The sequence below is a fragment of the Chrysemys picta genome, chromosome 13 (assembly GCF_011386835.1).
Source record: "Chrysemys picta bellii isolate R12L10 chromosome 13, ASM1138683v2, whole genome shotgun sequence".
In the NCBI taxonomy this organism is placed as follows: Eukaryota; Metazoa; Chordata; order Testudines; family Emydidae; genus Chrysemys; species Chrysemys picta.
In genome coordinates, this window is record NC_088803.1 from 29,087,463 (window position 1) to 29,110,366 (window position 22,904).

General features: G+C 38.9%; 1 protein-coding gene across 5 annotated transcripts in view; it reads left to right on the plus strand.

The window, feature by feature from the left end:
• The window catches only part of ITCH (itchy E3 ubiquitin protein ligase), a 126,306-nt gene that overhangs the window by 61,905 nt on the left and 41,497 nt on the right, over window positions 1-22,904 (plus strand). For 4 of the 5 annotated variants that reach the window (XM_065565727.1, XM_065565728.1, XM_065565725.1 and 1 more), the window contains 5 exons: window positions 1,775-1,916; window positions 10,525-10,649; window positions 12,620-12,757; window positions 18,601-18,643; window positions 22,334-22,503. In XM_065565727.1, the coding sequence (XP_065421799.1) occupies window positions 1,775-1,916; window positions 10,525-10,649; window positions 12,620-12,757; window positions 18,601-18,643; window positions 22,334-22,503 (618 nt within the window). The remainder of the gene's footprint in view (window positions 1-1,774; window positions 1,917-10,524; window positions 10,650-12,619; window positions 12,758-18,600; window positions 18,644-22,333; window positions 22,504-22,904) is intronic. The other variant, XM_065565729.1, reaches the window with a different exon arrangement.

Genomic DNA, 22,904 nt, shown 5'->3' on the forward strand with positions numbered 1-22,904 from the left:
TGTAGTAGGAAGAGGGCCTGGGGTGGCACACAGAGGGAACACAGGGCCTGGGGCGGCACACAGAGGGAACAGACATCTTGACTACACAGGGTTGGGGTGGCGTGGTCCTTACAAAGCCAGGGTAGGGGCTAGGGCCACAGGGTGTAAGCCACACCCTTACTGGTACTGCCAGGCAAAGTTCTCCAGCTTTGGTGTGCTGAGTGTGCTCACTCCTACATGGAATACACATCTGCATTTGTCACAACCAGAACATGGACAGTCTGACTTAGTGGTCAGAGCAGGAGTCTGGCCGGGTCAGATACCAGGAGATCAGAAGCAGGAGACAAACTTGAGAGCGGAAACATGGATTGATAACCAGAGTCAGGCCAAGTCAGGATACCAGGAAGTCAAGGCAGGGGAGCAGGAGCAGGAAGTACAAGGCACATAGTCCAGAGCAAGGTGGATTCCAGTTGCATGGACAACTTCCTGTTCCGAGTTTAAACAGGGACTCCCAACATTCTGCCAATCAGCTTCCAGGATTGAGGTCCTCGGTCTGAGTTCAGCTCCTATTTTGCCAAAAGTTAGCACATTTTGGTAGCAGGTTGGAACCTGCTGGCTCCAAAGACCCCAGTGGACCAGGGTTCAAGAACCACGGTCCCTGATAGCATCACATCTTGCAGAACAACAGATACAGTACAGATAAGTAACCATTTTTTATCTGAATGCCATGGGGTGACATTAATTTCCTTTGAATAATCAAGGATAAATATGGGTTGCTGCTGCCAGGATGCTGCACAGCTACTAAATGTTGCAGAGTTTAAACACTTAAGGATTCTGATTATAAAGTTTCCTATATAGAAGATTTCACATGTCTTATTTCAAACTTTAAGGGACCCCTCTGACCTTTGGCTAACCAAGAGCCATTGTCCTAGTAACATACTAGAGGAAATTTAGATGTTCAGGTAATGAATTTGCAGATAACGTGAATTCATCTGTTCCTGAGCGCATACAGGTCTTCAAGTCAAATTGCCTCTAAAGAGATTGGCATTGTACACATATGCATATCTAATAATGTTATAAGGAAACTGACAAGCCAAAAAAGTGTTTAATAATGTGTAAACAGACTGGTAAAAGTTAGTGCAAAACTCTTTTTGGATGTGCATTTAAAATGCACTGGTGAAATCTTTACTGTAGTCCTCCTAAGCAATTACATGTGCCATCTTATCCAGAAAGTGTAGGCTGAATCAAGGCAGGCAGCGGTAGTATGAGGCAGGGTCTCAACATTGCAGCCTCTTTGAAGAGGGCAACATGCACCTCCATAACTAGTATGTGCTGGAGACACCAAACACGTTAGCTTCCTGGAGGTCAGTTGTAACCTTCTAGCAGTGTTAGTGTGAGAAGACTTTCATATACTCAGCTAGTGTTGGAGCACTGAACTTTCTGCTCTCAGACTAGCTGAATTCTTCAAATCCAGTGTCTGCATCAAATTCTTCTTTGATTTGAAATCACAGTGCACAAAAGTGTGATATGTCATAATAGTGAATCTAGTTCAAGGTAAAGATAATTCTTGTGCAGTAGTCTTGTGGGGTTTATTTTATTTGAGCTGTATTATATGTCAATGTATTTTAGGTTATTACAGCCATAGCTACTTTCTATACTAAGGAGAACAAGGTTGTATGCATTTTTAACAAATTAGTTTGTTACAGGAATGCAGCTAGTTTTCAAAGTGCATTTTTAACTGATAGCTTATTGAATAGAATAAAATATTAATTGTTTTCCCCCCTTTTTTTAACAGTTATCTCAGCAAAATTAAAAGAAAATAAAAATAAATGGTTTGGACCTAGCCCTTATGTGGAAGTCTCAGTAGATGGACAGTCAAAGAAGACAGAAAAATGCAACAATACAAATAGTCCGAAGTGGAAGCAATATCTTACAGTGTAGGTTTGGAGCTGTTTTTACTTTATAGATCAATATATGAAATTTAGTAATTATTACGTTATAGGCAATTAATGTCAAGAATCATTTCTAAACTGCGCTCTGTGTTACAACACAATATGACAAAACCAGTGTTTTTCATATTTAAAGAAAAAGGTGGTACTGTAATACGGCTGCTATAGTATGAAGCATTTATGTAAATGCTGTGTGTTAACTTATGTGGCATGGAAGGGATGCAGTGTTAACACAGAAATATATTCCATATTAGCACATATGATATGCAAATAAAGCTGCTTTTTGACATGAAAAGTAAGGAAAATCTGTGATAGAGCTGACACTATCCCATGCTCACTTGTTCAGTACATATTTACCAGGCGTGTGGGGGTTGTCATCTCAAAATTCTGGACTCTGGTTTCAAGACACAGCTATTCATTGTGTCATATTATTAGTTATCTAGCAGGTTATATTTTAGAGCATGCTTTTTGGTAACTCCTACTTGCACAGATCCAACCTCCAATGCAAGTGTGAAATTCCTTGTATACCCGCAAAAGAGAACTTCTTTATCTTTCTTGAAATCCAGTTCTCTAGAAATGCTCCAGAATGCATCATATGGAACATTGGAATCAACTGAAATTGTATGCAGCTGTTAGTACTTCTGGTAGCACTTATGTTCCAGAAATATTGCATTATAAGTCCCCTTTAGAGAACCTGAGAACACCCTGGTTAGTGAGAGAATATTCCATACCTGTGCCTGACTCAGGATGCAAAGTTAACTTCTTCTCTTTATTTGGTTTGTACCGCAGCACTGAAGAGCCATTCTTAAGAGAACAAGACCTGTATGTTTTATATACATTAAAACACTAAGATTGCAGGAGCCAGTTGTATAGCAGAATCTGTTTTTTGTTTATTAATCTTGACAACCCGCTTTTTAAAATATAAGATACAAAGTATTTTCACTCTCCAGGTCTGCCACCCAACACACATCAATACATGAGCATTTTCTGCACATTGGCCCTGTTCAGTCTACATTGTATGCAGATCCACTGTACTTGCGTTGTAAACTAAGACTGCTGGTAGAGCCGGGAAGAGAATAAATAATCTGTTTTGTGGAAGTTTTTGATATTTCAGAGTTTGGTTTAGTTCCAATTTGGAATGAAAACCAAAAATCTCTAAACTATCTGTGAAAGGAAATGGAGCCCTGAGCAGTCTGCTTGGTGGACTGTCCCAGAGCTGTGGACCCTGGAAACCCTGGGGTTCCCAGTTCTCTGGTAGTCCACCTGGTGGGCTGCCCCAAAGCTGTGGTCTCTGGGAGCCTGGGCTGCTGAGGACCTGGGTGGTGGTGCTTCCAGGATGTTGGGCCCCCACAAGGCAGGCTGCCAAGGAACCAGGCAGGCAACTTTGCAGGAAACCAGACAGTTTTCTTTCCATAATTCTGCTGGATCCTGTCAGAATTTTGTCAACATCAAACAGTCTTTGTGAAACGTTTAGATTCCAATGAATTGACAAATACTGATGAAAAGGTGTTTTTCTGGTCAGCTCTAGCTACCAGTTTGCTGTGGTAGCCACAAATGACTTTTTTTTCTCCTTGGACGTTCTAAAACTAATAGAAATGTGTGCAGTTTAATTGTTCCTATTGTTTTCTTCCATGATACCTTAGGGGAGAAAAGAGCCCAAAATAAGCTGATAGTATTTTAATGTTACTTAACCCTTCCTCTAAAGATCTTCTATGCTGCTGTCATTTCAGTAGAATGTGATTGGAATCAGTAAAAAGTTAAGGCATGACCACATGAGCTGGAATTTATATTGAGGTGTTCATAGTGTTGTAAAGACCTATAAAAAGAGCATGTCCCTTCCTCTAAGAAATTAGTCTACGTCAGACCAATAACACAGCAAAAATGACATCAGGCAGTAGTGGGCAGAAAGGACGACGAAAAACTATGTTAGACTGCAGGAAGTATAAGGAAGTGAATACTGCTTTGGCCGGGTAGCCTACCTCTTTTTTTTTTTTTTTTTTTTTCCCCTCGCTCCACCCACAGAGATTAGTGAATGAAAAGTTAACTTGAAAGGAGACATTTGGAGGAGAGCAGAGTTGCTTGAATAAATATCACCTCTTTTATAAAGCATTTTGAGAATTACTTATGAAAAGTGCTATATAACAGCTACGTATTAGTCTTACATAATGTAACAGAGAGTGTTCCAGATCTAGGTGGCAATGTGAAGAAAAAAACGTAAGTGGGAGGAGGAGAAAGAGAACAGAGGCTTAGGCAGAGTGTAGGACATAATCAGATTATGTGGAAATAGCATTTGAGATTCCGAAACCACGTTAGCACTGTGATATTGGTGGTGTTATGGGGGTTATCTATACCAGCAAATATAGGCCCCATAATTCAGCAATGTAGGAGGTTGCAGAGCAGGTTAGAGGATATGATGGTAAAATTTTATTTAGGCTGGAAACACTTTATACAGTGCCTAGCAATATCAGTTGGGGCTTCTGTGCTACCATACTGCAAATACATAAAAATAGCCAAGTTCTCTCTACACGTCAGCCTCCACCATTGCCGATGCTGGTAGAGGAGCCTTGGTGCAGAATTCTGGGTCTTAATTTTCTTATGGTAGACAATGCCTGAAGAAGACAGGTAGCATAGTAGAGCCTTGCTGGAGAAGAGAAGACTGAACGTGAAGTGGAACAAAGTATAAACAATTGATGGAATTAAGGGGGAGGGGTGATGAGTAGCAGGATAGGTAGACCTTATTTATTTTATAGCTGTGGTGTTTTTTGAATGGACTGGACGGGATAGGTGAGTACCAGGAAAATGAGTGTAGTAGTCAGGATTCACATGTGGGTTTTAGCAGTAGAAACAATGTCAAAGTATTTTACAGAGGTTAGGAGGAAAAAGTGTGGAGTGTGACAGAACAATGCCGAAAAGATCAGGCCTCTAACGCACACACCATCACAAAGGGAATTCTCCCTCCTTATGGGAGGAAGGCCAGCAGTCCAAAGCAAAGTTAGAGAATCAAGTATTAAAATATATATGTAGGCAAAACACCCAAGCAGACTCTTTCAGGTATGGGTATACAGAGTTTGGTAAATTTAAACTTAAAGGTCTACAGATGCCCTAGTCAAGCTATAGCTTCCACATATTCCTCTGAGAAAGTAATAGTGGGATAGGGTTTTCCTCCCACTCGTAAAAGACTGGGAAAGTATCAAGTTGTCATTCTCGGTTGCTGTGGGTTACCATGCCCTAATGTCCAGGTTATTGTTCCTAGATTCTGTAGCAGGTTACAGTGCCTGTCCACTTCCTCCCCTCTAGCAAGTGGCTTTGGAGGGTAGGGAGGGATAGCAACACAAATGGGAAAGAACCAGCAGGTAGTAAGGGTCTCTTGACCCACTCTTTATTTATCTCTGTCCTCTCTCCTCCTCCTCCCCCCCTCCCCTCCATTCATAAGGCCAGAAGGTTCCTTAACGTGCACCAGTCAAAATTTATCCTGGTGTCACTACTTGAGATAAATGTGCCTATTTTTCTGGTGGTCAGGGACTCATAGTTTCTAACTGGGAGAGATTTTTATCTGAAAGAGTGGCCACCTAACTATATCGACCTTCACAGGTAGCCAAGTAAAGGCAGGCATAGTTTTCATGATTGAAAGAGGGGACTGAGACGATCAGGGGACGTTAGGTAACCATATTAAATACATAAATATAACGTTGGTGGACAGTATTCAAGTATGGCCCCTCTCAACCTAAAAAGAAAAAAAAATTGAAATGGCCTAAGGGCTTCTCCCTGAGTTAGAGGGAGGAGTAGGGGCACGCAGATAGCTTTCCTTGTTATCCTATTAATGGAATTAATAGAATCAGGCCCCCTACAGAGGAAACAAGGCCTTTATTCCAAACTGGGCCTAGTCTCCTTCCCTACCTCCTCCCCCCATCTCCCCAAAACTAAAAAATTTCAGAAGGCCATAGGACAGTTTTTGACCCTAAATATCTCAATAGATCAAGGAAGAAATCAAAATTCAATATGGAGATCTTGAAATCCGTATTGGCCACCATCAGCAAAGGGAACTTCATGAAGAATGCCTCTCTCAGAGCTCAATTACAGTTTCACAGAGGCACCTATGTTTTGTTTTTGAAGCACAACACTACTAGTACAGGTCCTTGTCCTTTGGTTTAGCAACAGCCCAGAAGTATGTTTACCTCACCTGTTTACAAAAGTGCTGGTAGTGTTAATAGCAGCTCTCAGCCAGGAGAGGATCGATTTAAATGTCTTCCTCTTCCTGGTCAAATTCCTTATCTGAGCCTTATCCAAAACTAGGGTTATGGATAGCACCACCCTGACAATAAGGATGCTGCAGACTGAGTCAGTTAACATAGTCTCAGCAGATTCCCCGTCATAGAGTGGAGACAGACAATGTCCTCCACAAAGTTTTTGTGTTGCAGGAAAGATGGAGGAAGCTGAGGAGTCTTATCAAAACCATCAACCACTCAAGGGATGTATCCATTCGTACACTTCAATGGTTTCTTGAAAAGACATTCTTAGTGGGCCAGTGCTCACATGAGGCCACTACAGAGCTTCCTCTTATATCTCCCTGAACTATCTCTTACCTTCACTGAGGGATGTCTGTCTCGCAAATCCCGCTGGAGAGAAAGTAATTCAGATGGTGAATGAGTCCAAGCAAATTCAAGTTGGGCTTCCCAATAGAACAGTTACCACCACAGATGCAGGCCTGCAGAGATGGGGTGCTCATGCGAGATCAAGATATGTGGTCCAAATAAAAGAATGAGCACAGTATAAACTGGTGAAAGCTCATGGCAATCCAATATGGTGTCAAATCTCTGCTCCCATATCTGGACTCCCTCCTGTGCTCATCATAACAGGCAACACCTCACCCATTCATACATCAACAGATATAGCAGAACAAGGACTACTGCCGGTCAAAGAGAAGCTTATCTCTTGATGACTTGGAGAGGAGAGAATCTGCAGCCAATTCACTCCCTTCTCATCCAAGGGAAAAAGAATCATATGGCCAACTGGCTCAGCATGCAGAAATTAGATAATTTAGAATTGGATGTATACCCAGAGGCATTTCATCTCCTGGTGATAGAATTTGATCTTCTAGCAACAGATCTGTTTGCCTCCCACTTAAATCACAAGGTTTCTGTGTCTTCTCTTCTTGGCCTCCCCTCCCCTCTCCTGATCATCTGTAGCATTTTTGTGAGATGCAGCACTGGTAGTTCTGATAGCCCTGTATGGGGCAAGGAGGCTTTGGTTCTCAGACCTCCTCAACACGGCATGGAAACCTCCCATACTTTTTCCATCTGGATGGGATCTGATATTACAAGGGCCAATCATGTATCTGAATCCAGACAGTCTAAGCCTAGCTGCCTGGCTCTTGAATGGAGATTCTTAAGTCAAAAAGGTTGTCCATGACTGGTAAAATGCACACTTTTATTTTCTGGAAAGAAACCTAACTCAATGAATTCAAGAGCATGGTTGAGCTCTATCCCTTGCTGCCAGGACAAGGGGTCTCACCCCTACATGATGTGTCTCCATCGATTCTCTTCAGGATGGACTTAGGTGAGTCCTTGCAGTTCCGAAATTCAAACCTCAAGGTGCTGCTTTGTCTAGCATCCTTAGTGCAGTAGGCAGGTAGTAGATTTCATCTTACCCAGGTGCCCAAACTTTTTTTTTTTATTTGAGAGCAGCATCTCTTCTACATCCTCTTGAAGAGGAGCACAGAGTTATTTCATGGGATTTTAACCTGGTTCTCAGTGCCAATTGAGGCCCTCCATTTGAGCCACTCATGAAGGTGTCTCATTACTTTCTAGCCATTAAGGTAGCCTTTTTGATAGCAACCATGTCAGTTCACGGGGTACCTGATTTGGGAGTTCTTTTCCTGGAAACTCAATACTGCGCCTTCCATAAAGATAAAGTAGTACTCAGAACTGACCCTGCCCTTTATTCCCAAAGAGTGATTCCAGGGTCATAAAACACAAGAAATTATCCTTCCATCCTTCTGCCCAGCTCCATCTCACCCCAAAGAGAAACTGTGGTATACTTTGAGAACTCTGTGGATGTTCCAAGTAACATATCCACTGCACAGCTCAGTTCAGAAAGGCAAATGCTTTTGTTTATTGCTTTATCATCTGGTGTCAAAAGGGAAAGAAGGCTTCAAAATCTTTCATTTCCAGGTGGCTAAACTATTGTATATCAGAAGCACGCAGAGCAAAAAGCATAACTTCATCTTCCAAAACCGAGCTCACTCCCTCATAGCTATGGCAAGTTTATGGTCAAAAAGATCATATGCCTCATATGAGGAAATCTGTAAAGCAGCCAGCTGCTCATCTGTTCATACCTTCTCCAAATTCTACAAGCTGGAAATCCAGTCATCGTCTGATGCTGCCTTTTGGTAGACGGGTGCTCCTTGCTGTAATATCCCAGTGACTGTTAGGAAAGGGTTACCCTCTTTGACATCACATAACCGATGTGTTTATATGTATGTGTTAAATACATACATATAACACATGTATATCGTTCCTCCCTCCTCAGCCTGAGTGTACGCTACTATGAAAATCCCAGTGTCGTAGATCTTAGATTTCACTACAAATAAGCATAGAAAAATGTATCCATGCCTTACCTGAAAATTTCCTTTCTTAAAATAATGAGGTCCACAGATTAAACCCACCCTGAATGGGCAGTAAATTGAGGAAAGATATGGGATTATTAATTGGCACTCAACTTTGTTGTTCATTGATCTGTGGGAAGATTGTTCTATTTAATCTTAATGCTTAATTTTCCTTGCTGATATAGAGTGGTTAGGCATTTCCTAGGCTTATAGAAGTGTCTCAGCTGGCAGTTTCACAGAGATAGTCACATCTCCCCTGCCATTGGTTGAGAGGTTTGTTCTGCCTCCAGGGCTGCATAGAGCAAAGACCCCCAAATGCATGGATCTGTGGACCTCATTACTCCAAGAAAGGAAATATTTGGTAAGGCACAGATAAATTTTCCTATTGGCAGCACATTGTGAGAGAAACTTTCGGTGCTGCACCTGTTCTGTGGTAAACTTTTGTCTCCAGTGTTGTTAATCTAGCACTTTTCATGAACCACTAGATTTATTCAGTTTTTGTGTAAGCTTTAAAAAGTGGATTTCCTTTGTTTTGCTCTAAACAGGCTTTTGGGGAGGGAGAGGGGAACAGGTGAGAGTGAACAGGTAAATTGCTTGCTACATTCTATGATTGCATTCAAGTTGCTTTAGACATCATGGCAGATTCTGTAGTGACCATTTATATTCTACAGGGGGAATTACTTAGGGCTAGTCTACACTACCCGCCTGGATCGGTGGGTAGAAATTGATCTCTCAGGGATCGATTTATTGCGTCTCATCTAGACAGATAAATTGATCCCCGAATTGACGCGCTTGCTCCCACCTCCTCAGGAGGAGTAAGCACTGTCGACGGGGGAGCCGCGGCGGTTGATTTTGCCGCCGTCCTCACAGCGGGGTAAGTCGAATAGGATACGCCGAATTCAGCTACGCTATTCGTGTAGCTGAATTTGCGTATCTTAAATCGCCCCCCCACACACACACACCCTGTAGTGTAGACCTAGCCTTAGGGACTAAACTTGAGACCCATACTTCAAGGCCAGAAAGTTTAGAATGCTGTGAAAGTAATACACTCTCTCTGCTTCTGGGAGTTTTGGGGGAGTGCATTTAGGGTTAAGTGTATAGCACTGTCATATCCAAGAGAAGACCCCTTCATGAAGGTGCCCACTATTACTCAGAAAGGGATTCTCTTGGTAACTTTATTTCATTTTGTAGCCAAAAGCATGGTAGTGCAAAATACTATATCAGTTTATGACAACCACTTTTCATAGAGTCCCAGTTCCTTTCACTTTCATCACAGCAGTGTGGGCTAAATATGTGACAATTTAGACCTTTGCATTTTCACAGCAGTGCACATTGGGACATAAATCACTTGAAATCTAGTCAACTTTTCAAAATATTAAAAGTAGTTTTGAGTACTAACAGTCTCCTGCAGGCCCCTTGCCAATGTTAGTGTTTTACAAGGGCTTTGTTCTCTGAAGAAATATTCTCTCCCCTCTTGCTATATGAAAAGTTCACAGAGGACCATGCAAGGTAATCAGTAAAACTGAACCTACATGAAGTTAAAAAAAAAAAAAAAGTGAAATAAAAGAAATATTTTTCTCTAATATTTTGGTTATAGCAATTTTAGGTGTTAATTGTAATAGTTAATAGTCAATTTTCACACAAGCATGATTAAGTTGATGCTATGCCTCCTATACTCAGAAACAATCTTAACTTTCTGACCCAAGCATGAACAGTTTTAGTAACCATTTTGACTTCTCTTTATCTTTGGTATCTTGCTTTCCCGTCATCCACATAACAAGAAAATTAATGCATTTTAAGCTGTTATAATGTTTATTAATCTTTGAAGTTTGGTGTATCAGTTAAATATTACCAATTTTATTTTCAATATCCTTTGTTTTTTAAATGAAGGCTGATGTGTATCACAGTTTAGTTGTGATGCTTTTCGCAGTGTTCACCATTGTCCTGCTCTCTGTGTGTTGTTTGTTTGTTTGTTTGTTTTTTTTCCAACAGAATTGTCACTCCTGTCAGTAAATTAAACTTTCGAGTCTGGAGCCATCAGACATTAAAGTCTGATATTCTACTGGGTAGTGCTACTCTGGAGATTCATGAGACATTGAAATCAAACAATATGAAACGTAAGTATGTAACTAAAAAAAATTACTTTATTTGTATGAAATTTGCCAGACTTGCATTGTTCAAGTTGCTGTGTTTAACCCTTTCAGGTGTTTCAAACAAACAATAATGTGACAATTTAAACAATATATCTAAAGTATAATTGCTCTTTTTTTTCTACTGATGGTATTTCAGAGCTTTCTCTTGAAGTTTATTTCATTCTGGCTGATCATGCAGTGTAGTCTTACTTATAATACACTGTTTTTATAGTGATATTACAAACATGGTATTTTACACCTCATTGGTGTGGAGTAAGAGGTGGAATGTGGGAGTGAAAAATCAAACTGAAGATTAGATAATAATAATAAAAAAAAAAAACAGCCACGGAAGATAATTATTTTAAAGTTAAACGCTGTCTGAGTCGTGTTCCTGGCACTAGACACATAAATATGCATGTGAAGGGTGTTTTTTGCTTGCTTGCTTAAATTGGTGAGATGCTATATCATTTCACAAGACTCAGATGTCTTATGTAGCTGAATATGTGCACCTTCTACGTTGTTTGGAAAGAGAAGCACATTGAATACTGTTACAGGAGCCCTCCTCTGAGAATCCACATTACTATTGCACATACCTTTGCATTGGCTTCATTTTGTTCTGGCCTTCCAAAGAATAGTTTGTTTTGGTTCTTTCAACTGTCTGTACTGTAATTGCAGGACTTTTTGGTATCCATGTAACAGTGCAGAACAGGCCAGTGCCCTGATAGCTGTGTTATTCCACTGCTAAAGTCGGAAGAAAGTTAACCTAGGGACTCTTGCTGTATTTAACATCAGATATTCTGTTGTGATATTGCAAAGATATTTATCCGGAACTGTGTTCCATTGTGACTAGATGCAGTGGCTCAGCCTGTAAAAGTAAATTCCCTTCCTTCTGTAGATGCAAGAGAGAAAAGCTTCATGTTTTAAATGTAAATTTTTTCAATGACTGGATAAATATTCTTGTCTGTATATAAAACTTGTATATGCACTTCATGAGGAATATTATGAATTCTGGTTCTTAAAGGTGTTTTGGAGGTCAGCTCTGAGAGGTGTGGTCCAGTAGTCTAAACACAAAACAGCCAGAAACTCCAGAATTCTGACCCCTGTTCTAATACTGGTTCTCTCTGTGTTCAAGCCACTTCACTGTTCTGCTTAAGTCTCCCCATCTTTAAAAAGAACAGGAGTACTTGTGGCACCTTAGAGACTAACAAATTTATTAGAGCATAAGTTTTCGTGGACTACAGCCCACTTCTTCGGATGCATATAGAATGGAACATATATTGAGGAGATATATATACACACATACAGAGAGCATGAACAGGTGGGAGTTGTCTTACCAACTCTGAGAGGCCAATTAAGTAAGAAAAAAAAAAACTTTTGAAGTGATAATCAAGCTAGCCCAGTACAGACAGGTTCCATTCTATATGCATCCGAAGAAGTGGGCTGTAGTCCACGAAAGCTTATGCTCTAATAAATTTGTTAGTCTCTAAGGTGCCACAAGTACTCCTGTTCTTTTTGCGGATACAGACTAACACGGCTGCTACTCTGAAACCCATCTTTAAAGGAATAATACCTATTTACAGGAGGTTTGGGAGGACTGTTTGCAAAAAGCATGAATATTATTAACATTATTCCTGTGGGGATTCAGAGCTATTCTATTTATAATCCTTTCCTGTAGATTTATAATAATTTCTTTAATAAAATGTAATACACCACTACCTCGATATAACGCAACCCGATATAACATGAATTCGGGTATAATGTGGTAAAGCAGTGCTCCCGGGAGAGGGCGAGCCTGCGCACTCTGGTGGATCAAAGCAAGTTCAATATGACGCGGTTTTACCTATAACGCGGTAAGATTTTTTTTTGGCTCCCGAGGACAGTGTTATATCGAGGTAGAGGTATAATATGTTAATGTAAAGGGAAGCTTCTAATTTTTCTGTACTTTCTTTTTCTAGTGGAGCAGGTGGTTGTGACATTGCAGCTTGTCGGTGACCGAGAACCAGCAGAGGTGATAGGAGACTTGTCTGTTTGTCTGGATGGGATGCAGGTAGATCCTGAGCTCCTAACTAATGGTGATGCCACAAGTATAAGAAGTGAGTGTTTGTTCAAGTAAATAGGGTATGTAGTCTCTGCTTATCTAAAGCTGTTTACTGGAAGATAGTACAACATTTTATTTATAATAATTACTTACAGCGCTTATATTGCACTCGTGTAAAGACTGAACTCTTCCATTAACCTTTCTGTTTCTTTTGAAGTTTGAATTTGATCCATAAAATAATTGAATAAAAGGAGTGATGGGACTTCAAAATATTTTTTCAAGATTCATTCCAATATTCAGTCTGACTTTCCTTTCTTTGTGTCATCTGTTTCATTCAGTTTTCTGAATTCTTTGTTCTTTGTTTCATTTTTTTAAAGCTGAACAGATTATTACGGACTCATAGCCAAGTGTGCTAGTTACTTTATTATGCAGCTAGTGTCTGCATGTTTATAGAATTTCATTAAATGGAATGTTTTTTTCCTAGGTACTAACCATTTAGGCACTTTGGGTTTCTTATTTCCTCCCAAAGCTTTTTATTTATGTGTGGATTATAAAGTCAGCTGTTTGGGTGTCTGGAGTTGCCCTTTTCTTGTCATTTAACTATTTTATCCATGTATGCCTTTCCCTATGGTTCTCCTTTTTTTATTATTTTTTTTTAATGGGTCTCAAAGAATGAGCAGCTGACACAGTACTTTGAGTTGGAGCTGCTGTGTACTGCATAGAGACTTCAGATGGACTCTGCCCTCAGCATCTGATAACAATCTGCAGTTTAACTGCATTAACCATGACCTTTTTTAAACTCTGCTCTTTGAACTAACAGCATATTCCAGTGTTCAGATGAGCACTTTCAAGTATGCTCTTTCTACCAGAACATAATCAAGAAGCTTGAATAGTGATATCAGTGTAGCAATATTCGTACTATGACCTAAACTGCCTTAATATAATTCTGAGGAGACACCACTGTGGGCAGTAGTCACACATCTTAAATTTTCACAGTCCCATTTTTGAAAGTACTTTTACATAGTTCGCTCAGCTCTTCAAGAAGGAGCCCCAAATATATTATAATGAAGGTTTTGCACATCTTTTGGTCCCTACCTCTAACACAAGGCCACCTCCATGTGTTTTACTTTCATCCTAAATTCTGTGTGTTTGTTCAGTACATAGTACCCTGGAGTCCTGGTCCAGGACTGGGGCTCCTAGATATTAGTGCAGTACCAATAATACTGGGCACCTGTTTTCTGGACCATGCTACCTTATCTCACAATCCCAAACTACCTTCCATGATGTCAAAATACGCCTATCCAGCTGTCAAAACCACCAGCTTTCCTAACTGACGTAGTCTTCAACGTAGTTGTACATCATCAATACGTAAATCTGTGGCATTTACAAATAGAGGAGTAATGCAAAATAATCTGAATTTAATAGCAAAATACAAGGAATACTGTAATGACTGAATTATTCACTTTCATATTTAATTTCTAATCATACTTTTTCTTTTAATTTACCTAAAGGGTATACAGTGCTGCAGTACACAGGGTGTGGCCTTTTGGATTCTGCAGACAGAGACAACTTTTAAATATTTATATAATTGTACATTACAGTTATTGTAGTCTTGTTTAAAAGTCTTTCAGTTTCTAAGGGCTTGTCTACACCATGGGGTAATGCTGACTACAGGGGTATGATTTCTAAAGCATACTAACATACTGGGTATTAATTGGTCTGTGTAGACCTTGCTGGTTTCAAACAGTACGATGTTAAAGAGCACTAGAGAACCTTTAGTGGACACCAGTAGGGTCTATGTGGACCAATTAATGTGCAGTAAATTGCGCTTTAGAAATCATAACCCCATAGTCTGCCTTACCCCACTGTGTAGACAAGCCCTAAATCAAACCGAGTACTTCAAAATAAAGTCTCTGATTATTCAAAATGAGCTGCTGTTAATGAAGGATCTATAATATTTAATGCTTTACTGCTTGCTAAAAAGCCAGAAGAGGGAGCACAAATTGCATTCCCAATGTTTTGCTGACCTCTTCAGTGGCAAATAGCTTAATACAATATTTTTAAGATTAAAAACCTTAAAGAATAAGAGCAGCATTTGCAGTTACACTAGAATAAAAATAAGGATTCTCAGCACTGATGGTTGAGAGCATAAGATAAAAATTTCTTCTGTAAAGCAGGAATGGGGGCATTATGAAAGGTTTATCCTTTCCTCAGAAGAGTTCAATATTGGTTGCTGTCGGAGATGATGCACCAGACTAGGTGGATCATTGGCAATTGCAAGTATGGCAATTCATATGATGCTGTTACTGCAAAACCACAAGGAGGTGAACAATAAATGTCATATGAATTTCAAGTATCATTTAAATATCATAAGAAATCCGAGAGAGAACTAGCCTTTTACGTTTACTTACTACTTCTGAAGACTTCTGTGCTCAAACCTGACTCCTTGGTCACAAGTGAAAATAAGTTTGGTTTTTTGGTATCATCCCTTCCCCTATTTATCATGTTATCACATACCTTGCCCTGGTGGGAATTTCTTCTAAAGAAAGGACAAGGACTGGAATTGCATGGGATTTGCAGTGCATGGTTTAGGTATGTTGATAGAATTAGGCAGGAAAACTTGCACAGCCTCTTTGTATACTACATTTGGTTTGAGCTTGTGCTTCTAGTTTCTCCCTTTCCTGAGCACTAAATTCACTCACTAAGTTAAAAAAAAATGTATGTTTGTAAATGGAAAGAGGAAAAATTAGGTAGGGAAATTAATTTTTATTTTCAGACTCCTAGGAACAATATCAGAAACAGCATAAAGCCTGAAGTACCAGCATAAATGACTAAGCTTGATACTGGGCAACTATGAAGTAAAATGTTCAAAAATTGTATCTGTACTGCCAACACTGGTATTTAATATGTTGTTTTAAGAGTTGGAGGTTAGCAGAATTTTTGATGCTTTTTTAAAATGTGGGTCTGCCCTAATAGACTCTGTAAAATGACACCACCTTATTCTGCAGATCTACTTCCTATGTGTATTTAGATTCAGATCTTCTCATTTTTGTGATGAAATAAATTCTCTATTTTTTTTTACTCCTTTAATCCTACAGAACCTATACAGCTACAATTAAGTGAGCTGAAATCTCTTCCAACTTATGCTTCATCAGTGGAACTGTTAAGTTCCAAACAGTTACACCAATGTCAGTAGTAAAATGGACTTCACAAGTGTTAAATTTTATTGCTATATAAGCTGGATAGCCCAGTCTCAGTTTGCAGGGCTAGCGGTCAAAAAAAAAATCATTATACTTTTTAAGTGGAGCATGTTTGGTACAGTAAGTAAACATGAAGCCCATGATACCACTTGAGTCCTTTATCAGAGTTAGGTCTTCACTGTACAAACATTATCTGTATCATAGCATGGGAATAGATCTGCGAAAACAGTCTTCTAATGTCAAGTCCACCTTGATTAACTTGGTGACTCTAAACTCTTTATATAGGGCTGTATAAAACTATGACTTAGCTGGCTCATTCTATCAAAGTAATGAGACTAATGGTGAGTTCTTAATTCTGAAAGAGATTTCTGCTTTCCTAAGAAAAGTTAGAGACTAGATTTAGAACAATGAAGACAAGAGGAAACAATAGGTCTCAACACTTCTTGAGATTTCATGCATTCCTTTTCCTAACTCAGCAAAAAATACATTTAAAATAGGTGCGATTGACATTAATTTTCCTCCTTGTTTTTGGCAGCTATTCCTTCCGGTTATTGCTCCGTACTCGTTTGTGCTCTTCTTCACAGCTGTACCTTGGTCATGTGTGAAATGGATTAATTGAAATGGATTCCTTGATAGAGAATCTTCATTATAGTTTTCATTTAGGTTCCTTTTTTCTTCAAATTAGAGTAAACAAACTTTGCTTTAATGTTCTTCATAGAGACAATGTATTAACTATTCAATCTTTTTAGACAAGTCAAGTATAAAATCAAGGATTCTTTCCAATGTTTTAGAAAGTCACCTCATGTTATTGGCAGACTTCAGCTATCCTATTCTTAAAGGCTTGCTGGGAGGAGAAAGAAGGAAACAAATATCTAACGTGCTTTACTACGTTTAAAGAATCTCATTAATCAATCAAGACCTCTAACTTTAAAAAAAAATGTTTTATAAATGAAAATGCATAGTATCTTTGTCTTCTACTTACTGTTGTAACCCAGGTTTACAGACTGTGGTGCTCTGTCCCCCTCTAGTAGGTGGACCATGCATATAGATTTTTGAATGCACTAAAGGTTTTGAGCTAACAGACCCAGGTCTTTTATCTCAGGCAGTGGAGGCTCAGGTCCCAGGTTTGACTTTCCACCCACTCCCCATAGGCATCAAGATACACTATTATTTTGGCTCTTTCCTTGAATAAAAGCTCCCCCCTCTACTGATCCTGCAAGAAAAATAGTCGTCCTCTGCTTATCTCCCAATCCATAGACCTACAGATGACTTAAGAAGTTACACATTCAGTGTTATAACTTCACTGCAGGATCAAATAGGAAGAGCCAGGCTGTAGAGGAGCAAACATTTGTTTAAAATACAGATATTCCTGGAAACTAACAAGATAAAAACAAAAATATGAAGGGCTATTTTTTTGAGAGGGGGGAAAAGTAACCAATACATTCTTATTATGCACTCTAAGGGAATAGATATATATGTAGTTGTGGGAAGTACTTGCAATATTCTATATATAAAGTCATGTTTTTTCTGTTCTTGGAATTACAATTGCTTGCTTGCTTGATCTGATTAAATTAATATATTACCTTACATATGTGCTTATTTCTACCTAGATTTTTTTTATATTGTCCCCATCATAATGATATCTGAGCATATGGTTAACTTCATATTCCTCTGTGGAAACCAGACGTAGGCTAATGTGCAATTCATAGAATCATAGAATATCAGGGTTGGAAGGGATCTCAGGAGGTCATCTAGTCCAACCCCCTTCTCAAAGCAGGACCAATCCCCCTAAATCATCCCAGCCAGGGCTTTGTCAAGCCTGACCATAAAAACCTCTAAGGAAGGAGATTCCACCACCTCCCTAGGTAACCTATTCCAGTGCTTCACCACCCTCCTAATTAAAAAGTTTTTCCTAATATCCAACCTAAACCTCCCCCAACTCACAGTACCACAAGTGCTGTGTTTTGGGGCCAGATTTGTACATGGCAGTTGAATGAGGAGCTACAAGGAACTCTGGAGTTTAGGCTGATATGCTACAGTTCTGTTTGAGGCCACCAGGAACTGCTGTTTTGCTTGGAGAGTAGCCAACTGCTAAAGCTGCCAACGGTTCCTCTGTTCTCGCTGAATAACCTACAGAGTGATGGGGAAAGGGCCCAGTTTAAGAGAGTACCAGAGAGCTGGCCCAGCAAAAACAACCCCACACCTGTTGTCACCAAGGGAGGAATCCATGAAGCAGAGGAAGGAAAAATTCCAGAAAGGCAGCTTTCTTTCTGCTGTCTTATCCTGCCACCTGGAGAGCAGGGAGAGAAGGACATTTAAAAATAGCTCTCTACAAGGTGGAGTTTGGCAGTGGAAGGTTGCTTGAGTCTGTCATGGGGATAGGAAACAAAAGTGATTGATCATGATTGATGAGCTTGTGTGGTTGGCAATATCACACAATAGCTGAATAATGTTCGGAATCTGTGTTGTTATACCTTTGAGGGGAAAGAATGTATTAATGCTCTTTTCTTGTGCTCCTCAGTAATAATAGCTTAAAATGTGACTGGTACATAGATTTGTGTGAAAGAAGCTTTCACAAATAGGGAGGTGCTCTTCAATTAACCTCAACATTAGAAATGAATCTGAGCACTGAAGTCTATTTTCTACCTTGAAGTCTACACTAAATAAGTTCATTGTCTTTCTTTTTCTGGTATTTAAGGTCCCACGCAGAACGATGGTTCCAGAGCAAGAAATGACACAAGGTAGGAGTTCATTTCTTGCCTGAGTTGTTCATGTGCTGCTTTTAGATTATTATAGCAGTGCAGCATCACCATTATACTTAAGCTTGCATTATGACTTTTGTTTAAAGGTCACCTTTCTAAGTACTCTAAAATCAGTATGCTCAGTCGGATTCGTTTGAAGTTAGGTGGACCGCGGGAGTGTGCAGGGTAAGGTTAGTAGTCCAGATTTGAGGTCATTCGAGCTAGGGGGTTGCAGAGACAAATCCCCCCAAAAATAGCCATTACTCTAAAATTTTCCATTCTATGTGGTGTTTTTCTGCACAGGCATGCCTGCATCTGTAACTTTCACTCTATGCATCTGAAGGAAGTGAGGTTTTTACCCACCAAAGCTTATGCCCAAATAAATCTGTTTAGTCTTTAAGGTGCCACCAGACTCCTTGTTGTTTTTGTAGATACAGACTAACACGGCTACCCCCTGATACTTGACAGTTACTTGGATTGCTTTGAAATTTGGTTTGTCTAACGATGTACGGTAGCATTAAACTTTTCAGCTTGGAAAAGAGACAACTAATGGGGGATATGATAGAGGTCTATAAAATCATGACTGATATAGAGAAAGTAAATAAGGAAGTGTTATTTACTCCTCCTCATAACACAAGAACTAGGGGTCACCAAATGAAATTAATAGTCAGCAGGTTTAAAACAAACAAAAGGAAATATTTTTTCACACAATGCACAGTCAATCTGTGGAACTCCTTGTCAGAGGAAAAGAAGAAAAAAAACAGGTTTCCTTCTGCTGCCTTGTACTGTTAAACTGATAAGTACTTAATGACTGAATGAATCCCAGACCTTGCTGAGATTAATGGTTGTGAGCTCACAAGGCTGTGCCTGTGTAACCGATTTGGTCAGTTCTTCCTCCTCCCAGGTCTTGGGCCGTGTCTATACACAGACCTGCTCTGGTTGAAATAAGCTGGTTTAGTTAAATCAGTGCAAACCCATGGCGATATTCTTAATTTGGTTTAAAAATGTTTATTTTGGTTTAGTTTAATCCTGCTCCTTTTTGATTTAGATTAAACTGAAATAAGTGTGTCCATTGTTCCAATACGATACAGTTCTTGTAGGATGCTTTGATCTTATTAAAACAATCTCTTTCAACATCTGGGGCCAGTTCTGTGAGGACTCTGAAGACAATGGACTGAAACTTTGAACTTGATTGTGTTCACTAGGCGTTTTGAACCAGCTGGATGCGTAAAGGGTACTTTTTTCATTCTTAGGTACCAAGGATACTTTTCATCCTGTCACATGTTGAAAGCCATCTCTGCTGCTGAGGCAATATGTTCTGTATGCCCCCAAACAGAAGGACCTCTCTGCCCTTTAGGAGCTGTTTATCAAATATATGAACATCTAAATTACTTACACAATCTCCATACCAGCTACAATTATATGATGCTCAGTGAGGGTTTATCTTGGGACAGCTATGCGTTGTTTATATAACAAACTGATTCTAGAATGTGTGGGTAGCATAAGTGTTCTTATATATCAAATAACATCTTTATATACATCATACCCCCCCTTCCCCCCAGGCTGATTTTGATAATGTATGCAAGAGGATAAAATATAATGCTCTTGACCTTAATGTTCAAAACCCGAGTAAGATGTTCTGGGACTGAGCAAAAACTAGGCTTTAACTCTAGTAAATTTCAAATCACTGTTGATTAGCACATGATCATATAGTCACTTATTTTTAAATTCTTTGGGGGCAATAAGGCATAGTAACTTAAATTATCATGAGCACTGTCCCTGATACAGAGCAAAAGTAGTGCTGTATATTTAGGTCAAACATGTACGTAATTGGGCTTGATTCCACATATCTGGTGAAATACAACTTCTATTCCTAGCCTCTTTCTTACTTTGAATAAAAAATTCCAAGTGTACAAATAGTATGTTTATTACAGAGATACTTGGTTATGATTCCCTAGATGAGATTGCAACTAGTGGTCCACTGTAAAACTTATTCTGACCCATCCACACTGATCAATGAACAATGTACCTGTACAGAATTTTATTTTCAGAAGTGTAGGGTCTGATAAGTTTATATGGCAGCAATTCTAATCTGATACAAAAAAGGTCTTCAGTTATTGAGTCATTTATATCTGAATTATGGCTTATGTAAAAGTTTGAAAATTCATGATAGGCGGCAGTGAAGCCTGCAGTTAAAGTTGTCAAACATTTTCCATTACAAGTCCCTGTTTTCAGTTGCTTGTAATTTTGTCAAATTTGAATCATTCAGGCTGAAATTTTCTGTGCTTGGTTGGATGACCAATACATCTGAAAAATGTGTGTCTTCTTAAGGTTTAACAGACCTTTACAATTCAAACATAAAAAAGCAATGCCATATTGTTACCCGTAACAAAGAAAGGTTTCAAATTAAAGCAGCCAGTAGGAGTACATTACACATTCTTTTGAGTACTTTGTGGCTTTCTGTAATGCTTTCTGTAATGCTTCCTCATTAATGCTTTTTCCATTCCTGATGGAAGGAGCTTCCCAAATTATTAGTACCTTGGGAATATTCTTGTATCAGAGGGGCGCACAAACACTATCTAAAAATCTGTGGCACTTCAGTTGGATTATAGAATTGTCATGTGATCCCCTTGGAAATGAAGTGCTTATTTCCTTTTCCAAACCTCCCAGCAATCCATTGTCAAGGAAATTACACTGGTATTTTAAAAGGAGTGCAGTTAGTTTAGTTTATTACAGAGGCTATATTTACAAGTAAATTTCTCTGATACAATAGAAATGTGACATTTTAGTGTCAGGATTGTTTACCTAATCTTAGCTTGTGATTTCCCTACTTTTTAATATTGTTAAACAAGTGTTTCCAGTGTGTCTTCTCTTGAATTACACTTAGCAACCTTAACTCTTAAGTTTACAAAAGTGTTTTGTTTTGTTTTGATAAATTTAGGCATTGTGTATTAAACAATCTGAAAAATGGGGATAATGCCTGCTTTTCTTGAATGATGTTAGCTTAATTCCTTAATTTTTGTTAAGATCTTTTAGATCCTATAAAATGGCACTATAAAAGTACAAATATGGTATAAGTGTAACATGCAAATACTGAAAATAACTCCAAATTGTATTGTATTTGTACTTTCCATGTATTCATTTCCCTTTACGTAAACTCGTGTTTAATTCATAAGTATTTCCTCTAATGTTGGATTACTTTATTTATTAAGGTTATGCTGAAAAATTTCATCGGTATCATAGTACAAATCTGTGATTTTTATGAGATGTGTTCATGCTGGTATGAAAATCATTTGATTAAAAAATAAGTTTTGAAAGCAAACTGAGAATTTTATACAGTTTTCCAATCCCCATGTCTTCTGCTGTTTCCAGTATTCCTATTCCATCCTTCCAATCATGGCCTCTTGCTTTTCTTCACCTCTGTTTAAACTCATCTACAAATGCTTCCTGTTAGATATATTGCAACCAACTTAAATTCTGTATAGTTGTATGTCTGGACTGTGAAGAGATTTATTGCTATAACAAATATGTAAACATATTGTACAAAAACTATTTGTTTTGTATAATATGTTTATAACCGATAAGATTTTTCAGAATTTCCTCTACTTAAAGCCATAATAGTTAACTTTTCAGTTCTAATATCTTCTATAAATTCCTAAGAATTCTTGTTTCTATTTTTCCCACACAAAGGGCTAATGCAAATGGCCTTGAAAGCTATGAGGATGCAGGATCCAGTGAAAGCAGGACTGTTAATGGCAGTGATTCGCCGGTACTCACAAATGGAGTCTTTAAACCTGCTAGGCCTCCCAGGCCCTCCCGACCACCTCCACCCACTCCTCGTAGACCCTCTTCTGCAGCTGGTATGTATTCCAGTGCCAACCATCCATTTAAAAGCTATTTATAAGATACATTCCATTTGAACAGTCCTGGCCATTTCTAATATCTTTTCCTCAGATGTACTGATCCTTTTTTTTTTTTTTTTTTTTTTTTTTTTTTTTTTTTTTTTTTTTTTTTTAGCAAATCCTTCAGAAATGCTCTGCCACAGAGCAGTTATCTTGCTTCCTGTCTTGGTACATTCTTTCTTAATTGCTGTTTTTATCATTAGAAATCTCTCATTTCATGTCTGTGAAAGAACAATGGCTATATTGCAACCACTAACAGAAGTGCAGAAAGCCCCCAAAGGGCCTGATTATGCAAATACTACCAAGGATAATGCTTACTACCATGACACATCCAATTGACTTTGATATGACTACACTAG